General features: G+C 46.3%; 1 protein-coding gene across 1 annotated transcript in view; it reads right to left on the bottom strand.

Annotated features, from left to right (window-relative positions):
- AKAP13 (A-kinase anchoring protein 13) overlaps nt 1-11,652 on the bottom strand; it is a 322,789-nt gene that overhangs the window by 144,736 nt on the left and 166,401 nt on the right. Inside the window, exons 6-8 of the mRNA XM_019666459.1 lie at nt 10,116-10,314; nt 4,035-7,131; nt 34-170 (exon numbers count right to left, since the gene is read on the bottom strand). Of these exons, the coding sequence (XP_019522004.1) occupies nt 34-170; nt 4,035-7,131; nt 10,116-10,314 (3,433 nt within the window). The remainder of the gene's footprint in view (nt 1-33; nt 171-4,034; nt 7,132-10,115; nt 10,315-11,652) is intronic.

The raw sequence follows: 11,652 nt of genomic DNA, 5'->3' as shown, positions 1-11,652 counted from the left end.
CCCACCCCCACCCCAAGACCTGCTGCCACTTACCGCCTCAGTCTTCGGGCCTTGTCTCGTCATCTTAGGCGTACTGGCCGTGTCTCCTCTAGCCACCTCCTCAGAAACTGCATTCTCCCTGGTATTACTCAGAAAATCCACTTCATCATCAGCTTTTGTGTCTGGCATTTCTGAAGAGAACAAGGGGTTTGCAAAGCACATTTGAAAATCGATTTCTGTGCCTCACTATTTACACAACATGCTCCAGGTTTCGGGTGTTCTGTTTGTTTTTGCCTTGGTGCTAAAGGGAAAAGTATTCTTTGGCTTTCGGGAGCTGGTGTCATGTCTGACCCTGTGGTGAGCTATTCCTGTGTCACATGGTTGCATGGTTTTCCGCACCTTCGCGTGGGGTTGTAGCTAAGGGAAGATCCGATTCAATGTCTAATGAACTTCCATTTTCACTCACTGACTTTTCAGGACAAATCCATGCTGACTTACACATGGAAAAGTAAATTTACAGCTCCAAGGAAACAGACTGACAGCTGAAGCTAGGTAGTCCATTGTGACTACCATGGCGGAGCGCAATTATCTGCATTCGTACAGCAAGCACAGAAAGGAAAGAACTGCTGAGAATGAGATAAAGCCTTTGAAAAAAGTCTTTCTTTAAGAAACACACTACACACACTCATTTACCCAGAACTGCAATTGATAACACGAAACTATTCCACTAAGTTATTTCTTGTTTAAACTTTTGTTTCTTCCCACACCAAAACAACATCACAAACCAGCAAGTTCCTTGTTTTGAAGAAAAAGTTATTGTGTGTTTTCTTTAGAATTAAGCTCAACAGGCTGAACAGTCGTGGTTTTTGTTACCTGACCACCATTTGGTCAAGCAAATACAGACAGGAAGGAAGTGATAACACGATGGGTTGAAGCAAATTTAGGCTTTGACCCTCTTTAAAGGGGACTGCTGAGTGAATGTCAAAATTCGCCTTAGTAATCCAAATACAATTGGAACAACCGTCTAAATTTCACATGGCAAGTTTTCTGTAGTTGTTATTCATCTAGTCATGCCAGCACACTGGCAGAGATACCGTTCCCCACACCAAAGGGCAGACAGAGGTTTCTTTCACCAAAGAACAAATTATATTAAAGCTTTATTCTAATAGCATATTGTGACATGCGCAATGGTCTACCTCAGATTTAGGAAAGTTACATCTCTATAAACGAACATTCACAAATCTCCTTTCTTCCTCCTTTGCCCTTATAATTATATAATCTTGCCAACCATTTAAACATTGGCAACCAAGTTTCCTTGCCCAAAGAACCAAAATCTGTCCTACATTTCCAAAAAAAAAAAAAAGTGATTGAAGTTAAAAAGAAAAAACCTGACTAAGCAATCCTCATAGAAGTATTCCTTGATCAAAGCATTTCTAAGTGAGTTAGGAGTGCTTTATTTTTACTGCTGTTGATTTTTATTCTATTTATTTGGGGATGTGATTTTTGGCACAACCTTACTATCCTAATGCCCATCAACCGAAAATGCGTGTTTCTGACACGCAGCAGCCAGTCACAATGGCAGGCAGTGACTTCTGAGATGTGAGGAGTGGTGGCAGCCTGTGCAGGACTGGCCTGGCTCAGTCATGTCCAACTAGCTCCCCAAAGCACTGACCAACGAATGCTTCTTGACGGGTAGAGCGCCACAGCCTCTCTGTCTAACTGGAAGTTGTGTTTTCCCCGTTTCAATTTCTGTTTGGCTTGACCTACAGCAGTGCATAAAAACAGGAGCCAGTGTCCCTGGAGCTGCTTTCAAATCAGCAGTTAAACCCATGTCTCTTCGCTCACAAAACATGATGGTTATATTCATGGGTAGAATGTAAACTTCCCAGAAAATACCCTTTGGTGCTGAGATCACACTCAGGTGCTTTTTCTCTAAGGCAATGTGACCGGGGACTTTCCCCAATCCTGGCTTTTTTTCTGGGAGAAAAAAAAAAAAAAGCAGCTTCCATCACTGGCTACTTCTCTCTGTAGTTTGAGAACATGAGCACTGAGCACATATGACTCCTCTCGGTGGCAGAACAAGTAACCGCCCACACATATCCACCAACTGCCAAAACCCAGAGGTCCTGTTGAAACGTCATCTGTTTTCCTTCCTAAAACCTGAAAGTCTCAAAAATCATTTCTTGGCCTCTTTACTGTATTGACACACACAGCCAAGTCTGAAATGCTCCCTGCTTCCCACCTTTCCTCACCGGGTACCACAGACACCAAGCTCACGTAGTTCATACTTGCTTGGGTTAAATTCTGACTGAGCCAGAAAGAGGAATAATTCCAGCCCATGTGGCCAAAGACGTAGCGCCCTAATGAAAAGAACATGGAGCCAGGCATCGGCTTACAGCCACTCCCATTCTTCTGAAATGTCAACCTGCCAGGGCCCCCAAAATAGACTTGTTGTTGTGCCTTATTTTAAAAATTAGAGCCCTTATTTCTCTGATTTGAATTCTGAGATACCAGCCAACAAACCTCTGTCACTAACAATCTAAAACATTCGTAAGACTAAAAACCTGGAGTCACCAAAAAATACTTCCTCAGGTTTCTTAAATCCCTCAATTTGGGGGGAAAAGAAAAAAAAAGATTATAAATGGTTAAAAATGCTTCACCGGGGAAAAGGACTATTGTGTTTACATTGCTCTTTCTCCTAAGCAACTTCTTGTTCTATTTGTTCATTTCTCTACATACCCCCACCCGCACACTCTTAAGTGTGTGTGCTACACTTAGAGGATTTCCAGAAATTAGAAAGAACAGCAAAAACACAATCAAACAGTAAAAACAAAACAGGCCACTTCTTACCTACGGAAGCCTAGGGGCAAGCATGGAGGCAGGTCCTCTGTCTACACCTGGGAGCAGGGGGTGGTAGCAAACTGTGAACCAAACCGACCTTGAAACACCTCAGGAGTCAGTACTCCGTTTCGGCTTCAGCCTCCACCCTCGGTGAGTTTTCTTCTGAGAACTGACTCCCACCGAGCAGTAGTGGTTTCTTTCTCTTTGCTCTCTCTGGGCACCGTTACCCATAGATGGAGCAGGCTGCTGTGTGAGCAATCGGCTCACTGCAGCTGCTTCACCAAGATAAGCAGACACCACGTCTGCCCTGTGACAGCAGCGAAGCAGACTGGGCTGGGCGGAAATCCTGCATCCTATCCCTGCACTGAGCAGGGTCCTGAATTCCCAGACTGCTGCCCAAAAGTGACAGGTCCGCTCCTCGGGCAGGAAGAGGAGGGAGTGAGTTCCCTTCCCCAACCCTCACCAGTGACCTAATACCACCATTTGGGGTGTGGGGCCATGAGCTTAGAAGGATATAGTTATCTGTGACACCACTACATCTGCTCAGAGCACAGACTAGGATGATGGGGAAAGAGAGGAGTTTCAGGCTTATAAATAAAACACCTTCTCAGCACTGTTTCTCATGGCTCTAGAGCAGCAGTTCTCAACCTGTGGGTCGCGACCCCTTTGGGGTTCGAACGACCCTTTCACAGGGGTCGCCTAAGACCATCGGAAAACAAAAAGGTATTTACATGACGATGCATAACAGTAGCAAAATTAGAGTTATAGAGTAGCAGCGAAAATAATTTTATGGTTGGGGGTCACCGCAACATGAGGAACTGTATTAAGGGGTCGCGGCATTAGGAAGGTTGAGAACCGCTGCTCTAGAGACAAGGGCTAAACCACGTGAAAAAAACATCTGCTAAATCCCTTCAACTACTTGAAAGCACCAGTGATCTAGTAGGCAGTGTTCCAGGTTCCGAAAGTGATAACTGCTCCCGTGTGACAGACAGAGCGTGTACAGCCTTAAGCAATCAAGCCAGGAACCTACAAAATCTGTCCAGCCCCAAGATGATGCCTCTCCTGATGGTAGTGACGATGAACTTGGCAGCTACCCAACGCACACAAGACCTCCCAACAACAGACACTTCTATTTCTTAATTCTTCAGCACATCACAGAGGCTCCTGAGGGAATTTGCCCTCAGATTGCTAACTCCGTACTCTGCTTTGCTCACCTGTGGCCGGCTCTGGTCCTCGGACAGGCTGGGACATCTTCTGTGGCTCCTCCCTTCCGGCAGGAGGTCCTGCAAGGTTGCCAGGGGCCGCTTCACCAACACTGCCCGCGTGGGGGGTCTCCCCAGGCAGGAAAGCACTCCCCAGCTGCTCAGTCCCTGGGCCCGGCTCAGGACTGGACGGTGACATGTGACTGATGTTCCCCTCCGTGAACAGGGTTCCTGAGGCCTTGACTCGTTCTATGACGGCATCCACGATGCGACTTGCAGCTTCCTCGATCAAGTCAGCTTGCGTGGGCAGAGTCCCTGCTTCGGCAGACACAGTGCAAGGCGGAGGGGGACCACCCCCTTCGCTGCTCGGGGCCCTGTCATCACTGGGTGAGGGCCCCGTCTCTGCAGGGAGCTCTTCGGCAACAGGCTGTAGAGGGACGTGACGTGCATCATCATCATCCACGTGCGCCTGTTCGCAGTCACCCAAGCTGCAGCTTCGGTCAGCTCCCTCCAGCCTCGCTTTCTCCCAACCGAGAGGCACCATCTCCAGGGACGCAGCGCGATGGAGGTCAGTCACACCTTTGTCTGGCACAGCGCCTGGCAAACCCCGGACTGCATTCTTCTCCTGGCTCAACGAGACTTCGGGAGTCGGGAGGCCTTGAGCATTGCATGATGAATCCCGTACGGCCCTAGCAGCCCCTTGCAGAGCATCAACCACTGGCACATCCGCCGGCTCATTTCCACTCACCTCACAAGCAGGGCTCTTTCCCTGGGACTGAGTGTTTTTCACTCCAACATCCAGAGCCAAAGATCCATTGCAAGTGAGAGCTTCAGACCCACCTTGCAGCAGAGGTGAGCTGCTGCGCTCTGCACCCCGGGCTTCGTGGCTCAAGTCTGCAGCCAGACTTGCTCCTGGAGGCACCAGGCTCTGTGCAGCCCCACCTTCAGTCAGCAGTGAGACTGGTGGGGCCACTTCCTTGCTGTGTTTGGTTTCTGAGTTCAGACAGGCCAAGGGTGTGCCCTGTGTAGCACAGGGTTCCAGTGCTTTGTCCTCAGCACAGGCAGCTGAGCTAGGCTCTCCGCAGATGCCTGGTGCCTCGTGTCCAGGCGGGGCTACTCTCTGCTCTTCCTGAAACGTTCCTGAAGAAAGACTGTCATCCTTAATGGAGGAACAAATCACTGCTTTGACCTTGTCATCTTTTCCCCGAGCTGCAGAGCTTTCTAGAACCACCAGATTTTTTCCTTCATCAGCCAAACTGGAATCAGGGACCAAAGGGGCCTTACCCACATGCAGTATGGACGAGTCAGTGGTCCCCTCGATATTCAGACCTTCAGGAGCTGCTGAGAGGCAGGGCTCCCCGGGCTCCCCACCAAATCCTAAGAGGCTGTTCCCCATGCTGGGCTGGAGGTCCAGGGCAGGGGAGGAGGCAGGCAGGCCTGCTGTACTGGCTTCTAGCGGTGGCTTTTCTGGATCATTCGAATCTCGGCCATCTCTACAATCTCTATGTGGTTCAGGGGTTGCTGTTCCCTTTTCTTTCTGGGAGGGGACAAGAGACAGTGCGTCACCTTTGGTTACTGATTCACTGCTTGGACTGCTTGCCAAAGAGAAAGTCCTGCCTGATGTCACTGCCGGGCCTGGTCCTGGTTCTTTCTCAGCTTTGGGGACAACGGCATGTGGAGGTGGAACCGCCACGGGTATGTTTGTTAAAGATGTTTCTAACCTCCAATCTCTTCCTTGGCCCTCTTTACCCGGAACTTGGAGAGGACAAAACCCCACATCTTCCTGGGTGTCTCTTCCAGGGTCAGGGGTGGCTGTGCTAGCCTGTGGGCCTTCAGAGCAGACAGTAGGTGGATGTTGTGTGCTGGGCGGTCCTGCGGGGGTGCTGCCAGACGGGGTAGCTGAGTCACCAGGATGTCCTGCTGCCAACGCACCACTAGAAGTCACTATTCCTTGCTGCCATGCAGAGGCAGCACAAAGTTCATCGTTACCAGTTGTATAACAGATTGGTGATTTGCTGTTTGGGCTCTGAACACGAGATGAATTCGTGTCTGATTTCTGGCTTGGCATAACCTCTTTTTGTAGCCTGGAAAAGGTTACATCTGAGGGTGACACCGCCTCACATGGGTTTGCTAAGGGAGCGCCAGGTTCAGGCCCATCAAAAGTCTTGTCTTTTGCAGCAGCTGGGTTGATCAAAGGGTTCTGAGCTACAAGAGCACCAGCGCCCTCTTTACAACTTCTTGAAGTTTCAGTTTCTGCCGTTTTTTCAATGGAGTTTTCTCCATTACTAACTGCAAGTGAAGACTCAGCAGGTTTGTGGTCCCCCGGGGAGCTGGTGGCAGAGGCACAGGTGGGGACAGTGGCGTTATCCACAGGCATGCTGGTGCCTGTGCCTGTCGCCTCAGAGGCTGCAGCTGTGCTGACAGTAGAGTTCTCCAACGCTTCCTTTGTACTTTCCTCGACTTCAGGCATAACCTTCTGGGTGGTGGTCTCCGGGGTCAGAAGGCCACGCTCTGGCAGCCCTGCAGTCTTAGTCTCTGGGGCACTGGCACCTGCTGAACCGACTACTAGTTCACCTCCAGAGCCATGTGGGGCCGTGCCTGGCTCCAGGATCATGACCCCCGGCAGGACACCGTCTGTACCGCGCGCAGACGCCTGGTCTGTGGCCACTGCAGCAGGGTTCACTCCAGTCTCTTCGTCTCTGATTCCACGGGATGGAAGGCCTCCTGTGCCCCTCCCCCCACACTCAGACATGCTCTGAGGGCAGCTGCCGGGATCAGACACAGTTCCAGAGTCCACAGTAAGAGTTGGCTCCGCCTCTTCTTTTTTCTCCTCTCCTTTCTTTTTTTTCCTAGAGACACAGTCTTTTTTCTCTTCCTTACCCACTTGGGACAGGTCAGAGGCACTTTCAATCTGCCCAGCAGTGCTCCCTGAGCAGCACGGAGGGCACCCAGGATCTGCAGGAGGGGGAGAAAGTTGCTGGCCGTCTGGGGACATGGGCGCGCAGGAAAGACACTGCCCGTCTGTATTCTGGGCAGTGGGCAGGCCTGAGGGACCGTCTGCTGTCACCATTAAAGGCATCAGGCTGTCCATCTGCTTGAGGTTTGTTTTCTAGGCGGAAATAAAAGAAATGTTTTAAAAACTGTTCCTGGGAAAAGATGTCACTGACATCTATAAGCAAAAATCCTGTTAGAGAGAACTCACTGCCATTCCAGCCCTTCTGAGGTCACAGGATAAGCGGATCTAAATAAATACAAATAAATTTTCTCTTGTTCATGTTCTTCTCTTATAGCTGCATATCCCCTGGGATGATAAAAATGGTCAAAAATACACAAGATGACTATTTTCTGTATTATGAACTTATTTTAGAAAGTAGCTTAAACCTGAGCCTCAAAAACTTGATTTTAAAAATCCGAAGTGGGGAGTGGGGCGGTGGATTGGAGGAGGGGGTTGTCACTTTGTGAGGGGTAAAAAGTATAACTATTGCACTGTTTTGTACATCTAATAAAAAAACTAATGAAAAGAAAAAAAGAAAAATCAGGGGCGACCAGTTAGCTCAGTTGGTTAGAGCGCAGTATCATAACACCAAGGTTGCCGGTTTGATCCCTACATGGGCCGCTGAGCTGAGCCCTCCACAACTAGACTGAAACAACTACTTGACTTGGAGCTGATGGGTCCTAGAAAAACACACTGTTCCCCAATTAAAATAATTAAAAATAATAAAAAAATCATAGTGGCTATCTTCAAATGAGCAGCTGAAAATGACACTCTTTATAGGGTCTTCAGAGGGGCCTTATACATACAAGTAAAAACAAATCCTAACCAGCTGGGTAAATTCTCTTTGATCACAAGGCACAGGCAGAAGCTCTGTGCCCTAAATTCTTACTCAGGAGTTATAGAGTGCCCTTTAATCCCCAAAATATGCTCCATTCAGGGTAGCTTAACAGTTTCAGTTGTGGGTTCATAATTTCAAGAACAGTGGCATGGTAGATATTCTTTTACCTTTTAATAAAAGCAGTTCCTCTGTTGTCTAATACTAAATATTAAATAAGCACATCTAACTAAAATACCTAATTCTTATTATTCTCAGATGATACTGTGGTTGGAGGATATTTTAGGTCATCTCAAAAATGGTTTTTGCAACTTTAAAAGTATTTTTTAAAATGTAAAGACATGCCGGCCAAGTGGCTCAATTGGTTAAGGGCTCGCTCAAGAGTGTGAGCTCTGAGCAACAGTGGTTCAAGTCTCAGCCCGAGCTGAGCTGCCAAAAGGTGGCACAATGGCTCAGCTAAGAAAAAAAAAATGTAAAAACATGACCAACTACATGGTAATGGTTAAAATAACCTGATGGAAAATGCTGTGCAGTTAATATAAATGTTCACTATGAACACCAAAGTGAAATCAGAAAAATATTTATAATACAATGTAGAAAAAAAATAAAATCTTTAGTTAATCTAAGGTATTAAATATGCAAAAATCACATGTACATATAGATAAGACTTAGGAAAAACAGAGAAAAACAAACACAGCTGACCTTTAGGGGGAGTTTGTTTGCCTTTACATCGAAGTTACAGGAATTTTTATAATACTATTATTTATTCGGTACATAAAAACAACTTTTAAAACACCAGGTTTGCTCTTCAGTCGCTATCTGATCTATTCTAACAATCTTATGCCTATCTGCTGCCCACTGTCCTCTCGTTTATTTACTTGCTCAGTAAATACACTGAGCACTCACAATGCTCCATCATCAGACTAGTCCTTACTAGTCTGCTGGAAAAGCTTCCATGTGTAAGTGTAAAATGTGTGATTCTTACTAAAGGCCTTCCAATAAGAGAGCACAAACAAGGAAAACGGATTTTCGCTAAAAGCTTCTGGGCTATGCTCCTTACAGTATGCAAAGTTGGTTTGCTTCCGTTCCTGCGGAGAATATAACAGTCTCCTAAAAACTATGAAAGCTGGTCATGAAATTTAATGAAGGGTGGACACTATGGAAGAGACATTTTGAAAAACAGGTGGTGCTGCCTGAAAAATTTTAGACGCTCCTGACCCATGCATGTTCTTGCAGTTTCCATTTCTCATGGTTTCCTGTCAACCATTCTCATCCCCTGCGGGTAGCTTTGGCACCTGCAAACTGGTATTTTCAACTGGTCTAGCATTCACCTAAGAAGGAGAGCTCTAAAGGGCAAATGTGACTTCCTGTCAATCCTTCCAGAGGGAAATAAAATGACACCTATTCTGCAACAAACAGGATTCGGAAAGGCAGAGGCAGGCGCATCAGACAACCCGACTATGAGGCATCTTGGCCTGCTGGTCTCAAAAATAATGCCTGCTCCCCAGGCAGCCTCTGGCATGGAGCTGACCCTAGATGGCCTTAAATGAAATTACTGTCGAGCTTTTTCCAAATCAAATCAGCTTGAAATAAACTGGGTGGAAAAATGATCTAAACTTAGCCTTTCAGATGTTATGGCCAACGGAGATGTACCCATATGACATTTATATTATCCGTAACAAATGCCACCAGGGCGTCTGTTATGTTTTCATGTCTGGCACCAACTTTATCTCGAAGGCTTGAGTGGATTATAAAGTCTTTATTTTTTTAGTGATCTTTTTACCATACAACTATCGATTTAAATATAGTTGCACTATCATCACTCACTGAAATAGCTGTGAAAAGGCGCTTTCTTCTGAGTGAATTTGGGTCTTGTTCCTTAGCGACAATCTCAGAAGCTCCTATGCTTATTTAGGTTTATAAAGTTAAACCAACAAATTTATAAAGGTAAACAGACAATTTCCTTTCTTGCCAGGAAAATTTAGCTCTGGTGGTTGCCTATGTCTGTGTCTGCAGTGTGTCTGTGTATCCTTCATTATTTCAAAGCCCTGGCAAAAACCAATAAAAAGTTCAGTCTCCTATTGCTCCAACCGCAGTGCTAGTTCTGTATCTATACGCAGTAACATCAAATACTGTTCAAACCGCTTTATTTACGGATCTCGCCATCTTTGAGGGAAGCGTTTTTATGTTTTCATTATAGCAAGGCTCACTGGGGGGAGGAGTGAAGGCACAAAAGCCTGAAAATGGAAATTTTCTTCCTTACCATTAGCTGCTGTTGGATGTTCATAAGTTTAAAAATATGTCCAGTGCAACGGTCTCCAGGAAGCGGGTGTTCGTCGTGTGCCTGGGACTCGGCGGTTAACGTGTAGACGTCCAGCTCTCGATGGTGCCTCACAGAACAGTCTCCATAAGGTATTTCGTAGGACAAACTGCTCCAGGAGTCTGGTTCTCCAGCATTCTCCCTGTAAGCAAGCAGTCTCTCGTTAATGCACAGGAATGTCCTGCCTCCCAAGCATAGGTCTGACCCACAAAGGCTGATGGAAGAGTGCGAACATGATTGCTTTGGAGGTTCGGTAGCAGAAATTTGGTTTGGACAGTTCCCCAGTGATTCAGGCATATAACTGCTCCATCCTCCTCACAAGAGGTCACAAATGGATTAAATGAGAACTGCAGGATTCCTCCCTTAGGATGTCCTTTTGATTGACATAAAGAGAAGTCTGGGATCTTAAAATAGTTAATATTATGCTAACAGCCAAATAATGAGGAAATGTAAAGAGGATGGTTCCAGCCTGGTGTTCAACAGAAGCAAGGCTTATTAAGCATTTCTCTTAAAAGAGGTGACACCATGTGCCAATACTAATTACACTGGGAAGGGAAGATGCGCACTGCGACCCATGCAAGAAAACGGCACTCCAACTTTTATTAACAGTTAGCTGGAGGGGGCACCCTCAAAATTCTCCAAGTCAATGACATCGAGAAAACTGCCACAATGCCATGTCACATTACGCTGGTCAGTACCATGATCAGATCTTATTTTGAATGAATGAAGCACTCGGTTCCAAGAGCAGCAAGTTAAATTTTTTTTAATTTAAAAACCAGAAGTTTGCTCAACTCGGATCAGTACTGTGAACAGAAAAAGGGGCCACACACTAAACCTGAGAAGCTCAGGGGAGGCCTGCAAGTGGACCCTACAAACTCAGAGATCGAAAGTAATCACAGAGGATGGTCCAAGCATAAAAACTGCTAAATAAAGGCGAGTCATGGTGGGTACCCACGTCCTGAACCTGTCGCTTCCTTGACAAATGTCAATCTTAACTTTAAATGAGCCTGTCTATTGTCTTTTTGCCGCTAAGATAACATAGCTATGAAATGTCAGTCATTCCTTTTTTCCGGACCCCTCAGGGTACTACCTCGCCCCAGAGCACGGGACCACAGAGCCCCTCACTGTTATCTTGTTCCCCCGAATACCATCTCCATGTGCTATAAATGTTAATAATTATCCTGTACTCACCAGTGTAAAAAAAGTATGTGTCCCTCAGTTTTCCTTTTTATCCAATCCCAAAAATGTCCCCGATTTGCTTTCTACCAACCCCTTAGTCTACCACCAACAGGCGTCCTGTAACCCTCCTATGATACTAATGTATAAAATAAGCTACAAAACTGCCCTTCTCCAGGGCGTTTTCTCAGTCCATTGATATTTTTTTGCTTCCTGGCAACTGTTGTCAGTTTGGCTCAAATAAACTCATAAAAATTCTCTACAAGTTGGTAGGTTTCTTACATCATTATAAACATACCTCATA

This window comes from Hipposideros armiger, unplaced genomic scaffold (genome assembly GCF_001890085.2).
Source record: "Hipposideros armiger isolate ML-2016 unplaced genomic scaffold, ASM189008v1 scaffold_471, whole genome shotgun sequence".
Classification (NCBI taxonomy): Eukaryota; Metazoa; Chordata; class Mammalia; order Chiroptera; family Hipposideridae; genus Hipposideros; species Hipposideros armiger.
This window is presented reverse-complemented; position numbering and strand designations above follow the sequence as displayed.